The sequence below is a fragment of the Eleginops maclovinus genome, chromosome 6, assembly GCF_036324505.1.
Source record: "Eleginops maclovinus isolate JMC-PN-2008 ecotype Puerto Natales chromosome 6, JC_Emac_rtc_rv5, whole genome shotgun sequence".
Lineage (NCBI taxonomy): Eukaryota > Metazoa > Chordata > Actinopteri > Perciformes > Eleginopidae > Eleginops > Eleginops maclovinus.
Window position 1 is genome coordinate 15,762,135 of NC_086354.1, and position 14,709 is coordinate 15,776,843.

The following is a 14,709-nucleotide window of genomic DNA, read 5'->3' on the forward strand; positions in this document are numbered from 1 at the left end:
GAATAACAGTACAGTTGTCATGGAGGAGCAATGTATCAGCATGGAGTGGACCGATAACCAGCCCACTTCATATTTTCCAGCTCCAATCATGGTACAGAGGCCATTGCGCATGTGGAGCAGTGTGTAGTAGGCTTCTTTCATAGTCTGGTGGTCACACACTGCCCCGCATAGCAACAACAGATCACCAGGAAGTTATACCACTGTCTGCGTGCGGTGTCAATGTGCTGTCAATGTGGGGCAGTGGGTAGCATGACTTCCTGTTGATGTTTTTCATGCATTTATAATCAGTATAGAACAGCTGCCACCATTTCTCTGTAATAGCACCCCTGAAGTTAACCATGCTGTTGATTGTTTGTTCATTTGTCCTATTGTGGATGGTGGATGAATACCTCACCAGAGTTGATAATGTGCTACAATAGGCCCTTATTATTATTATTATTATTATTATTATTATTATTATTATTATTATTATTACTACTACATATCATTGCAGTGTAAACACAGCTGTTATCAATATATTGTATTATGGTGCAACACTTTATAACCTGTCACAGCCATTCGAGTGAGCCAACATCATGGATCAAGAAAAACGGCTAGCATGTACAATGCAAGGTCCCTGGCCTACCTAAATGGAACCGAGCCCAAATGAATGTTAAATAATAGCACAGGTGTTTACACTGCAATGACAAATTGTGTACCGTGAAATCAAATAGGGCTTATACTGGACTGGTTATGGGGGGCTTTTTCCTTATTTTTGGTGGCAAAGTAACTATCGTTTTCCAAAGGAACTGGCACTGGCCTGGCTGCCATAGATCACTCTTGGATTGCCTGGCATTTCTCGGGAGAGATTAATGATCCGATTTTCCTCTTCAGTGTTTAGATTACACATTTGTATCCCTGAATGTAGCGGTCCTTGCTTCAGAAAACTACAGTTCCCAGCATTCAACGCGTGTAGCTTGGGAAGCAGTGCTCGGCTTCGCTCGGAAACGGAGCTGCTGTATTCGTACCACTACGGTGGGTTTGGGAAGCCGTCAAGCCGCTGGATAAGCATTTTTAAACAACGAGGAAACACAGCGTGGCATTTCTTTTCACTATTAGACGATCTCTCAGCATGGGGAATGGCATCAACAAGGTAGGACTCTCATCTGTTGCAAGCGACTAGCGTTGAGTTCATACACAAGTATTCCTCAGTCCTTTTGAGAGTAATTAAGGAGATTTCATCTTATCATTAAGTCTTTGACATTTTTACTGAAAAAAAGTTGCGCTTGTTAGATTGGCGTGATTGAATAAGAAATGACGTATCTTGAAATTAATTAAACATGTGCTTTATTAACCTAAGTGGCGAAGTTTTAACATAATGGCGATTATTCTACTGATGTTCTGGCTTTTTGCTCGTCAAAAGATCTGAAATGTATATTTGGACCTACCATTTCTAATTTTCACTTCATATTTCCAGGGTGTCATTTGAGTCAGCTGTTTCAAGTTGCCTCAGCTGCTGCACCTCCTCACTATGATGCTTTGACCATGTCTGATTCATGAACTGTTTCTCTGTCCTTCTATAGGTCTTGCCTGACTTGTACTTGGGGAATTTCAAAGGTTTGTCTTATTGCTTTTTAAAAAGCGTTTTATCTTAGTTATGACCCCAGATACCCATTGTGTTGTTATATCTTTGTGTCAGATGCCAGAGACCGAGAACAGTTAGCCAGAAACAACATCACACACATCCTGTCAATTCATGACAGTGCTGCTCCCATCCTCCAGGTGAGAAGCTCTCCATCTACTTGCTATACATCTAACATAATGTTCCCTTAGTTTGCATCTATATTTTCTCATCAATCGCTTAAACAGGGTATTAAATATAAGGATGAACAGTTCTGATGAGCTGAGCCTCTTGAATTAGTACAGTGCACATGATAATAGATTTCACTGTCCATAAACTGGTCTGTCAGGTTGGTAAGGAAAACGTGCCTTACTGCTTCTTAAGCAAACACTTGTCAGTCTCGAGTGAGTGAGTGAGTGAATGAGTGAATGGGTGAGTGAGTAAGTAAACAGTAAGAAGGAGTTTCATACTCATGTGATGGTTGAAGTATCTTGAAAAATGCCAGTCAACAACAGTTGGTTCGGTCAGTTTGCTGATTTGTGTGCCTGCGTGGGTTTTAGAGTAGGCGTTTGTTTTTGCTTCAGCCTCTGTGGATTGTGCTGTTTCGCTTCATTATTTTTTCTAGGTAATGGATTTTGATTAGTTTCTCAAATAACTGCAAATACATAAGAAGCTTCAGTCAAAGGCTGGGCGTTAAGAACATTACATGTCACAGTATTTTCTGTTATTCTTAATACATTTATTAATACATAAGCATTAATCATGTGGATATAATAAGTAAGTGGGTAAAGGGAAAAAACAGAACAGCTAGATCAGACTCGTAATTACATTTAATGACATTGATATACTATAATGCCACATTTAAGACCACTTATCACTGAAACCATACAACAATGTCAAAAACCTAAGAGCCTATTAGTGTCATATCATAATATCAATATTTTTTAAATATATTGCCCAGCCCTGCTTTTGTTTTCTCAGTTTTTTAATATTGGAAACAGGCATGCAGGGGTGTGACTACAAATCTGCTTAAAATGGCCTTTTCTCCCATATGCAAAAGCACAGCCTGTGCTCACCACATACCCTTGAGTGCTATTTATCACCGGTTGTTGGTTGATCTATGTTAAAATGCATCAGAGTAAATGACTGCTGACAGGTAACTGTTATACTGTTATATGTCCCTTAGGAGATGACCTATCTCTGCATTTCAGCAGCTGACCTGCCCACACAAAATCTGTAAGTACCAAAATGTGCAGCACAGCAACAAGGCACAGAACAATGAAAGGCTGAGGCAGAGAGAGAGTACAACATGCATTTGACGCTGTACTGTGTGGGTGTCTGAGGTTCATTTTTTTCAACCTAACGTGTAAATGATATGCTTTCACAAGCTTAACATTAAACTGGACTTATTCTCTAAACTAGAACACAGCTGGACATAATTGACATGCCCAAACATATGCAAAGAAAGATCAAGGATGGTGGATGTATCACAAAATCATACCCTGATTTAGACACACTTGCAAACACATATCTTCTATGGCTCAATTCACATATCAGACGGTCTTCAGCAGGAAGGAAGTCCAACAGCTCAGTTCTGCAGCGCTGTGTCTCTATTTATACCTTGCACATGCACATATTTATACACACGTACTGTATATCTGCACGCCGATGCCCTTGTTACCCTTTTTGCCCCTGTGGCCTAATGCCTCTTGCGTTCACACTGCGAGGTGTTTAAAACCTGTTGTGCGAAATATGACACCAACTCTCTCGAACCTGATATGAACACACCCCTATCCTGATTCATCCAGGATAAGACATTAAAAGGGTTTGACAAGTCTGGTGCAAAACATATTGCTCGTATGTACATGAAAACTGTAAATAAGCAATCCACCTTGAGATGCTTATTAGTGTCAGTATAAGGACAAAATAACCACACATAGTCACCACTCTTAATAGCAATTCCTGCTTTGTTCTCATCATGATTTATTATGTTAACTAACTTTATTTGCTTCACAGGACTCAGCACTTTAAGCAAAGTATAATGTTCATGCACGAGTCCCGCCTGAAAGGAGAAGGCTGCCTCGTTCACTGGTGAGATTAAGACTGCTTGTTGTATCTGTACCTCTAAGATTGATTCAATGTTCACTCACACGAACGAGATGCTACTCTAAAAGCGAAACAGATAAATCAAGTACACAAGTGAACTCATGTATAACTGCTGCACAGAGGGGATTAAATGATAAGCAAAATCCTATTCTTGAACTTCCCGAAACAGAGTACAGTAACAAGGCTGACCACATTGTGTTTGTGTAATAGGGCAGCTGACCATATGTTCACAGGGGAAAGTTATATTTGGTTAGACTGAGGGTCTTCTTAGAAATACAGGGGAATAAGAGGCTATTTATAAACATCTGCACTGTTACAGTTTTCTTTTTCAACTATATTAATTATTGAGTTAATACTTAAGATTTCGTTCAGATGTTTAAAGTGTTAATTTAATCAGTTTCCACACCACATTGTACCACTCTGTCAATGCATTTTCTGTGTCTATCTGTCATTGTCAGTAGTCTGGTTGATATTGCCTATATTTTTTTTATCTGTGACTCTTTGAGGTACAGTATTTAACATAATCCTGCTATATGGTGATTTGGTTTAAACCCTCATATAGTATTTATACATGTAAATTAGCTACCTGGTTTTTAACTGGTTTAGCCTTCATAGGGAATGTTTACATGACTAAAACCAGGATATGATATGTTACGTATGCAAAACTCAGCCAGAATACACCACAGTATCCTGAACCTCGCATATCCAGGATGCTCATGTACAATTGACACACTATAACTGTATTTACAGATGCAAAAGATAGCTTTCCAGTTTAGGTTCAATGCATTATACTTATTGTATATTCATCTATGCTTACAGTTTGGCAGGTGTGTCTCGCAGTGTCACCCTGGTGGTTGCTTACATCATGACGGTGACGGGACTGGGCTGGCAGGAGGCGCTGGCCGCAGTGAAGGTGGTCCGGCCCTGTGCTGGGCCCAACAGGGGTTTTCAGCACCAGCTCCAAGAGTTTGAGGCTACTCAAGCTAAACAGGTCAGTGCTAGGAACTGGAGAGAGTGAACCATCAGTGTTTTGCATTTTGTGTGTTTGTTTAGAAGCTGTTCTTTTTTTCTGTAGTTCAGAGAATGGCTACAAAAAGAATATAAAGACAACCCTTTCAATGATGAGGCCGATCTACGTGAATTGCTTGCAAAGATGACTAAAGCCAATGGTGAAAGTGTAGACAAACTGGCCAGTACTCCACCTGGAGGTATCTGATCAGATCTTTTGATGAGATATTTTGCCGCTCAGCCTGGAGGATTTCACCACCATGTGATGCTACAGTGCTCAACTGTACACTAGAGAGGACTGCTGACCAGATGTTTATCGCCGCTGGAGTAATCACTCAATATTCTGAACACTGGAAGAGACAATTAACATGTTACAGCACATATTCATTTTTAGTATGGTTGATGTTTCTGATGCTGTTTGTTTTTTAATTTATGAATGCTGTGTTTTTTGTACTGTGTCACAATAATTTCAAGTTGAGAAAATAAAAGGGGTACACTAAAGCGCTGTGGTGGGTTGTCGTATCAAAGCTGATAAGAACACTGTGTTGTGTTCACATCTGTGTTTCCTGGTTGTCTTCCTGTTTGTCTAATGTGCAAGGTAAGTCATGCATGGTGACATCCAAAACACCAAGAGCACATTCTGTTATCACATGATCTTTTATGGCTTACTTATCAATTTCATTAAAGGCTATAAAGCATTTAAATCATATATTCCAGCATGGTAAGGGATTTGATAGTCTTTACTGTAAACTGCAGGGTATGCACATTGACAGCCACTGGAGGGCAGTAAAACTAATGTAGCCTAAAAACAATTTTTTTCGGATTCAACCATGTGCCTTTTGAGTTTGGTTGGTTCCGGTTGGTTCCTCATGCCAATTTAGTTTCCCCCGTACCAACAGAAGAAAGACTAATCAACAGTTGTCATTGGAAATTAGACTGCACGTGTAGGCTTTTATAAAAACCAAAAACACGTAGGGGAAATATTTTGCATTAGGAAAATGATGTACAGGTAACTGCTCCACTTGGTCCCGGTGTCTGCTCACGGATTCACAAGAGGGATTCCCCACCGCAGTGCGTTGGCGCTAAGTTTCACAGAAATGAGCGCCTGACTGCTGCGCATCTCCTCTTCAACTTCTCAGGCCCCTCCCTGTAACAAATCAAGATGTGAAAACATTTAAGAACAGTAAACCGAGACCTTAATAACAGATTTCAGCAGGGAGAGCTCGCATGATCAACGGTAAGCTGCAGAAGCTCCTTTTTAAATGTAGTTTCAACATTGTTATTAATTACATTTTTGAACCCAAGCTAGTTCAGACAGCTGGATCTCAACCACCTCTGTAGCATCAAGTTTGGTAGTTCTAATCTAAAGATAACATTGGTTTGTTACTCAATTTAGAAGGTGTGGTAGTTAAATACATCTTGAAATACATTTAAGAAAACAAAAAGTCGACTGAACTCTTTACATTGAGTCAAATAAATATGTAAGATGTATTATTAACATATACAGTACAGTGGAGGAAGAAGAACTCAGATGTTGTAATTAAGTAAAAGTCGCAGATACCACATTATAGAAATACATTGAAGTACAATAGTAGGCTATTATAATGATTCAAAACTAGAAGTACACTCATTATGTATAGTGGCCATTTTAGGAGAAAAAAATAGGGTTCTAATTTTGATCCATTAATGGACATTCTTTTATTTTTATTTGCAGCTGGTAAAGGTGGAGATACCTTCAATGACTTGTTATACTGCAAGGTATTGTTATCCATAATAGTACGCCATAATTTATTCGTCAATTTCATCTTTGTAATAAAAAACTCAAACCTGCAAAGTAACTCATTTTATAAAAATAGATGTGATGAGAAACAAGTACAATATTTTCTTCCAAATTGTAGTGGAGTAATAGTTCAATGTGGCATAAAATGTAAAGTACAAGTACTAAATTACAAGCACCTCAAACATGTAGTTAAGTACAGTACTTCAGTACATGAACTTAATTACTTTCCACCTGTGAGCATATGTTAAAACATGCATACATATATTTCATCATGTTTAATCGCAGTTATCTTAAAACCCTGCTATATTTTAACTATAGCTAGCCTACAGTACGTTTGTTTCTAGTCATACATGTCTTAAATGAGTCAGTTACTTTCGACAGCAGATATGACAAAGAGCTAAACGTGAAGTAGCCTTTCCACATGAACTTTTTAAAAAAATCAGTATGGCCAAAAGAGTCCAAAGCATGGCTAGTTAAAATTCATTCAAATATATTGCTAATATTGCGGCAATAGGGCTTCAGGGGGCAAGTACTAACTAACGGTAGCATCTTTTTTACCTCTAAAAGTATTGTAATTAAAAAGTCTCAAAGTTATAGCTAAGATGAAAATGTTTGTTTTATGATAAACTTCAAGTATTGTCGATCTTAGATTCTCAGATTAATTTAAAGAAACACTGCGTTACAAAAAGGCGAAATATAACTATTACTGGGCCTACAGGTCAGTTAGACGCTATATATTGTTCCATATTTTTCAGAGATGAACCTGGACGAGGACAGCGGCCTGTCAGTCAGCTGTGGCAACGGCAAACTGAGACAGTGGCTGATAGATCAGATTGACAGCAGACTATATGCTGGCCTGGTTTGGGAAAATGAGGAAAAAAGTATCTTTAGGATTCCGTGGAAACATGCAGGAAAACAAGACTACAACAGAGACGAGGATGCTGCACTCTTCAAGGTCAGATCATCCTGCCTTTCCTCTCACTGTGCACCTGTTACATTTTAGAAACATTTTACACGGATTTCAAGTGTTTATGCATAAATCTATTTGTCTGCAGCCCAACTTGGTTTGGCGCTTATACATAAAGAGGTAGTGTAAATTGATCTGCTAAATGATTGTTTCAGGCATGGGCATTGTTTAAGGGAAAATATAAGGAAGGAGTCGACAAACCAGACCCCCCCACATGGAAAACAAGACTACGCTGTGCTCTTAATAAAAGCAATGACTTTGATGAATTAGTGGAAAGAAGTCAACTGGACATCTCAGACCCCTATAAAGTCTACAGAATCATTCCAGAGGGAGCCAAAAGAGGTACGTGTAAGCACACATCATAACATACAGTGTAGTTTGTGAGAAACACACTCAGCTACCAATGCATATGGTGACAGATGTTTCAAGATAAGTAGAATTGTTTATGGTTAGAATTTGATAACAGACTGTTAAATGTAAAGCTGTGCCATAGCTATGGTTCGTTTGGAATTACATGACACTGCTGCATTTCACATAGCATCTAGCTTTATTCACATACTATTGGCAAAATTTCACATATGCACCTCTGCAGTTGTGTCTGATGAGGCAGGAAGCACAAAGGAAGCCAAAGCATGTACCAAAGAGGCCGTAGTGCTTTTTTTAGAGGGCTTCGGTTACTAAGCGCAGGGTGCACATAACACAACCAAGCGACCTCCAGGCTTGCATAACTAAGTGTCTGCCATCATACAGCAGTTTTTGTCACACCAGAGCAGTTGTTGTTCTCTGAGCTAGCAAACCAAAATCAACAGGATTTAGTCAGTTCTGAGTTGCACTTACTTAATTGAAAATAGTAGGACCTCACAAGTGATCTAAGTCATATATTCTCAATTTATTTTTTAATATAAAACTATGATCCTGGATTATTGTCAGTATTTATTTTTTCTGAGGATTTTTTCTGAGGATGATACTGCTTTCATAGCAAAGCATGACCAATATCGAGGACCAATTATCTGACAAATGTTTTACTGCATTTGTGCATCCACAGGGATGAAGATGAGTATGGAGGAGACACCATCACATGCAAATTCCCATGGCTATGTTACTCCTTATACGTCAATGCAGAACCAGGTCAGCAGATTGTTGTGTGGCTGCTGCATGCTATGGACTAATCCATGCACATAAAAATAATCTTCAGTGTTCTGATTGCAAATGTCGTGGTTTAATTCAGTTTTTCTGGCATGACCGTCTGTGTGGTTCCTTCTCAGGTATCTGGCTATATGGTTTCACAGGAGAGAAATGACTGGAGGGATTACTCACCCCCAGAACAACAACCTCTTCCTCCTCCACATCATCATGGGCCACATGCAGAGCTGCAGTATGGTTCGAGCCACTACCCATCAGCGTTTAGCCGGGCTTGGCCGGGGTCACACACAGAAAATGGTACGATGTCGCCAGGATTACAAAACTAGAGAATACAGTATATAGATAATTGTTGACCATTTATGTGAGTAGGACTCCAAAGACAAGCAGATGTGGTGTAATGTCTTTATTTTATAAAACTAGCAGTCTGAGATTGAATTAAGTTTACTGAGAGTGAGTAATCTTACCTATTTATATCATTGTGTAATCCTAAAATCCATCTCTTTACTGCAGCTTGGTAATAAGGTTTCATTAGTGAATTGTAGGTGGTCCAGTATTTTTAAATATCTGTCAAATTCATTCCGATCTACCTCAAGGCTCCAATACATTTCATTTAGGGATTTTTCATACATTCTCTAGATTTGCTGTGTTTTATATTAGACTTCAACGATTAAATAAGACCCTCATTTCTGCAAATAGGTGTCGCTCTAACCGTTAACAACCACTACTCTAATTATGATCATTGTTTATTTATTTATACTGCACAGGTTTTCAGCTCTCCTTCCACACATACCTGTCAGAGTCTCAACTCCCTATGTATTCATTCGACCAAAGAAATGCCATAACAGGTACGGAATCAACTCGCACTCATTTAACATAGAGTATATATTCACACAGACATTTACTCATGTTACTGTGTAGAAGACATTTGCATTTACAGAAAAAAACCACATTCTAAAATCCGTTCTTACTTCCCCATTCTGACGCGCGGTAGTGAATTGTGTTTTTCTTCTTTTTTCAAAAAAGATGGTCGAAAATATTATTGTAATTATAATGCAGAAGTGAGTGATACTCTGCATGCCAATAATACTAAGAAAACAGTTTTTTTACGCTTGACATTTCAGGGCCCCCATGTGTTCAGGCTTGTTGGTTTGTGTTGGTATATCTATTAAAGGCTCCTCTCTTTCTTCCAGATTTCAGCCTGCATGTGTCCTTATACTACAGAGAGTCTATGGTGAAGGAGGTTACCACCACCAGCCCAGAAGGATGTCGGATCACCTCTTCTTCCTCCTCCTCTCCATCATCTTCCTCCTCTTCTTCCCCAAGCTCAGAGGATAAACTTCACAGCGGGGCAGAAACCATCCTCTTTCCATTCCCGTACCCAGAGTCTCAGAGGCAGGGTGCTGACATGCTTCCTAACGTACTGGAGAAGGGAGTGCTTCTGTGGATGACGGCTGATGGGTTATATGCTAATCGCCTCTGCCAGGGACGAGTGTACTGGGAGGGACCCATGGCTCCATATATGGATAAACCCAACAAGCTGGAGAAGGAGCAGCCATGCAAACTATTCGACACCCAGCAATTTCTCATTGGTAAGCACTCATTTTGTTCAGATTTTTGTATAGAGAGTCCTTTGTACCAGCCCGGAACTCCCTTCTCAACAAAGGGAGCATCATATGACCCCCTCTAACTTTTTTATATATAGAAAAGTAGAAATATAAACAAAGGAAATAATAGAAATTAAATAATAGTAAATAATAATGTAAATGAAAATAATAGTCTTATATTTTAGATTTAGTTTAATAGTCAAATTTTATTTTTATAAACATATAGTATTTGTATTTCTTCTCCTCTGAAGAAATATGGTAAATGGACTAAGTATTACCCTGTAGCAGCAATTTGATCTACTTTAATTACAGTAAGGAAGTTTATTCTACAGCCATGTTTAGTAACATGATCAAATGTTGTGTAACAATTGAATATGTACAGTCGTAACTTAAGCTGTCTTATAAATACACTAAAAAGCAAACATTTCCTCCATAAATGGATTCTAGTAACACATAAGTGATTTAAAATTCTACTAAATACAGCAATTAATTGAAAGTATTTTCCAGCACAGGTTTTCATTAAATGTTTTTTCTATCCTATGGAGTAGATGCTTTTTAGAAACAGAGTTTATGGATTTGGCTTTACTGGTAGTTTAACTCTAATTCAGTTTCAACTGCTAGCAGTATTATGATGGTTGTGTTCATGTTGAAGATTGCTGTGTTGTGAATGATAAATTGATGAGGGAGAGGCAGCAGGTTCTTAAGCTGGGTAAGTCCCTCACAGTGCTGAAGTAGCACTTAATGAGCAAGTCACCTTCTCTACAGGGGGCCAAAGTGTGTGGAGTCCCCCACCCACCTCCTGTGGTCCACCACACTGTGTGACAAGATAGTATTTTGTGTGACATTTCACAAGGAAATTTCCATCATCCACATCAGTAGTTTCCAGTGAAATCACCATGAGAAGGGAGAGTGTGATTCTTGATTTACTGCATATTTTTAATGTGAAGTGCTGGAGTGTGTTTTTGTGTGAAAAGCATATATTGCACTCTTTCTTTCAGAGCTCCAAGATTTTGCCCAATATGGCCGACATTTACCGAGACACCAGGTGGTGTTATGTTTTGGAGATGAGTACCCTGACCCACAGCGCCAAAGGAAAATGATCACCGCACAGGTAACCATAAACTACAGAGGCTTACCTAGTAATTGGAAGCATTTATCCTTCTCACAGTAGAGATGGTAGCTTTTAATTATTATTGTTATTATTAATATTGGCTATTCCATAATTGGTTGTAGGTAGTTAGCATTAGTGCAGCGAGGTCGTAGTTATCCTAAAAAGAACACTCAACGGATGATCAGGTTGTTACCGACGCGAAGCACTAATATGCCATGGCGTTAGCAGAAAATAAAGCTTCATGTCCATAACATTTTCCACTGGTGGTTATCAGAAATTGAAAAATAACATTAATAGGGAATGACGTGTTAATAACTCAGTTATTTTTTCCGATACGACTAAAGAGGCAATTGCTTAAGGCAGTCACAGATATATCTAATACACATGCCTTGTTTTATTTTAGGTGGAGCCAGTGTTTGCCAAAAAACTGGTGTACTATTACCAGCAGAACAATAGCCACTACATGCGGGCTTTTGATCACATCCAGGAACAGAATACATCTCTAACTGTCGACTATCCTTCTTAAAGACCCCTACAGCACATTCACGAGTAACAATCTAACACACGTACACACGTACACACGTACACACGTGTGTACACACACACACACACACACACACACACACACACACACACACACACACACACACACACACACACACACACACACACACACACACACACACATTGTGAATGTATAGTTTACCGTTTCTCATGCCTTGTGACTGCAGTGCCGCGTACTCTAAATGGTAGTATAAGCTGGTATTGCACTGAGGGGTAAAGATGGGGAAGACCCTGTTGTTTTCACTTGCACACCTATAGTTCATAGTCTTTATGTCTGTGACTGTGTAGTACTGTTTTTTTTTTTCATTCTACAAGTATTATTGTGACAGTGAGAAGGATGCGGTTTGAGGGCTGGGGGATGAGGGGAGCGAAGGGCGACTGAGACAGGAAGTACTAGCACAGGTGCACAGGAAGAATGGCCCCTAAGACGACACTGATATGTCAAAGGGACACAGCAGAGCATGAATGAATATTTATTGCATCTTCACAGGTTTGACAATGTGTTTGTTGTACTCACGCACTGAAATGGCATAATTACAAACTCTGTCTTTTAAACTCAGTCGACACAGCTCATTCTGTGATTCAAAACTGTTCTTGCATAAAGTGCTTGCTGTGCAATTTGCATAAGTGAGCAAGTGAAAAGTCAACAACGTCCTTGCTTGGTCCTTGTTTAACTTGGATTCTGGGTTCATTGTAAAGAAAAGAAGAAGTTTGAGAAAAAATGATGTTATCACTGATCTGTTGGTGTAGTAGAGGAAGCTACTACTGAAGCTACAACTTCTGCTGAATCTGGGCAGCTTTTTAAAGATATCTGATTTTGTTAAATTAAATCAAACTGAACAGCTACAAGAGGTCACAAGAGGATCTATTAAGTCACCAGAAAATGTATATAGTGTTTATATTATTTTTCTGCATAAAATCATGGCTATTCATTTTTCTGTATTCGTTGATTTTTGTATGGCTTTGTCTTGTAAAATACTGCCAAAACATTTTAAAGTTTCTAAAACAATCTTCTTTGAAAATGTTTCGACCGAATCACTAAAACGCAAACCTTTCAAAAGCAAAACAATTGAGTTAAGTGACCACTGGCTTACCGAACACAATCAAAGAGCAGCTTGGGCCTCAAGGTCCTTTTCCTCATAGAGTGGGTGGCCTTAACCTGACTGAAGGTGGTTGACTTGAAAAATCATGCTCATCCTGTAACTTGCAAAAATCTACCTGTTCCTCTTGACCTGAAACTTAAGGCCTCATAAATGGGAAGAAAAACTACCTTTGTGGTGTGTGTTTCAAGTTCAGCCAGAGAAGAGCTCTCTGGTTCCCATGCCTGTGATACTGTATGATTTCTCACTCTGGAGGTAACTGCTTCAAACAAAAACTATTCTCAGATCCTAACAACCTATGTGACGTAAACATCCAATGGTGAGAATAATGCAACTCCCTTCAGTGTTTTAAGTCTTGAAGGCAGATGCTGCATCAGAAGAGGATAATGTTCTTCTTCTGTGGTCCAGAGTTTCGATCTCGATATACTTCCTTCACACTTAAACCACATCACTTTCACAATGGCAAAAGTCTGACCAAAATCACAGACGGGAATTTTTTCCTTTTGTGAGTGTTTGTCTAAACCATAAATCACTTTCCCACTCAGACATCACAGTCCGTTGGATTCTGTCTCGGTTGAAATGTTGTTAACTACTACAAATCAAATCCTAATAGTAGAATTGTTACCAGCTCTTTGTACAGTGTAATGTTGTGATAAACAGTGTGTTTTCAGATGTTTGTGTTGGCCATCTGTGTGTAGGTGGGTTAATGTGTCACACAGTTGCACTATTACTGTTATCAGGAAGTGACATTTATGGACATGGATAAAACATGTGACTCCCCCACCTACAACATCAGTGACAAACAAGGTCACGCACACCAATTACACATCACACTTCAAAGTAACAGTAAAACATTCAGGACAAGCTACACAGAAAATCACACAATAAGTGCATACTGAACAAAATTGTTGCAGCATTTTGTACAAAATATCTGAAAAACCACAGGGAAAAAAGATTATGACTCACGATATGAATAAATGATTTATTTTGAAATAAAGTGATCAGTTGTTTGCTACTCATGTCTTATTGATGTATTATCTCTAAATTCTCTTCTGATTGATGAAGACAAAAACTAAAAAAGCACATTCACACTTTTACCATGGTGTTTCCCCCTCTGCAGGAAGCCACATCATTTGTAGTCAGGCTTCAGTTTTTCCGCCCGTATGAGCCGTTACTCCAAGCGACATCGGACAGCAGATATCTTAATCAACTGATGCCCCAAAGTTCACTAAAAAAAGGTTATTACAGAGAAATGAAACTACCATTAATGCTACATTTTGACTCAGTCACTATTTAGCCAGACAGCTGCTTAATCTTTTTTTACAAATAGTGACACATCATACAAAATGTTACTGTGCGGATCTTTATGCTTATTTTTTCGACCCCAAAAAAAAATCCAAAAAATATGTTCGCAGCAATCACTGTTTATTTGACGTGTACATTTATCTTTCTATCCTACTCTGGTATTGCTACTTTGTTATCTAGGGATCCCATCTTTTGGTGGTTTCACTGCTAATAATATAGTGGCATTATCATGAATCACTGTATTAGTTGTTTATATTTTTGCTCTGAGATTCTCCGATGTTCATTTTATGATTCTGTTGTTGTGATTTCAAGATACATATTCATGAAGCATTTAGTAGATTTGCACATTTCTCTTTTGTTTGTTTCATCTGACATCAAGGCTCGGAGGCAGGAAAGAAATTAGGGTGTATTGCAATAAAAC

General features: G+C 38.8%; 2 protein-coding genes across 3 annotated transcripts; both read left to right on the plus strand.

Annotated features, from left to right (window-relative positions):
- The first annotated feature begins 498 nt into the window (after nucleotides 1–498).
- On the plus strand, nucleotides 499–5,215 carry dusp22b (dual specificity phosphatase 22b). Its single transcript, XM_063886813.1, has 7 exons — nucleotides 499–1,132; nucleotides 1,563–1,596; nucleotides 1,679–1,761; nucleotides 2,787–2,836; nucleotides 3,617–3,691; nucleotides 4,526–4,697; nucleotides 4,782–5,215. The coding sequence occupies exons 1-7, from the start codon at nucleotides 1,112–1,114 to the stop codon at nucleotides 4,920–4,922; spliced, it is 576 nt and encodes a 191-aa protein (XP_063742883.1). The 5' UTR covers nucleotides 499–1,111; the 3' UTR covers nucleotides 4,923–5,215.
- A 607-nt stretch (nucleotides 5,216–5,822) lies between these two features.
- On the plus strand, nucleotides 5,823–13,998 carry irf4a (interferon regulatory factor 4a). 2 transcript variants are annotated; one of them, XM_063885697.1, is made up of 9 exons: nucleotides 5,824–5,951; nucleotides 7,250–7,449; nucleotides 7,617–7,803; nucleotides 8,507–8,589; nucleotides 8,727–8,901; nucleotides 9,369–9,449; nucleotides 9,795–10,193; nucleotides 11,207–11,319; nucleotides 11,723–13,998. In XM_063885697.1, the coding sequence occupies exons 1-9, from the start codon at nucleotides 5,942–5,944 to the stop codon at nucleotides 11,843–11,845; spliced, it is 1,371 nt and encodes a 456-aa protein (XP_063741767.1). In that variant the 5' UTR covers nucleotides 5,824–5,941; the 3' UTR covers nucleotides 11,846–13,998. The 2 variants fall into 2 exon arrangements, with proteins under 2 accessions (XP_063741769.1, XP_063741767.1); XM_063885699.1 differs by lacking the exon at nucleotides 9,369–9,449 and having other exon boundaries at nucleotides 5,823–5,951.
- The last annotated feature ends 711 nt before the right edge of the window (nucleotides 13,999–14,709 follow it).

Coding starts and splice junctions, on each gene's coding strand:
- dusp22b (XM_063886813.1), top strand. CDS start 1,112: ATGGGGAATGGCATCAACAAG. Junction 1,133..1,562: donor TGGGGAATGGCATCAACAAG/GTAGGACTCTCA, acceptor GTCCTTCTATAG/GTCTTGCCTGACTTGTACTT. Junction 2,837..3,616: donor GACCTGCCCACACAAAATCT/GTAAGTACCAAA, acceptor TTTGCTTCACAG/GACTCAGCACTTTAAGCAAA.
- irf4a (XM_063885697.1), top strand. Junction 9,450..9,794: donor CCAAAGAAATGCCATAACAG/GTACGGAATCAA, acceptor TCTTTCTTCCAG/ATTTCAGCCTGCATGTGTCC. Junction 11,320..11,722: donor GGAAAATGATCACCGCACAG/GTAACCATAAAC, acceptor GTTTTATTTTAG/GTGGAGCCAGTGTTTGCCAA.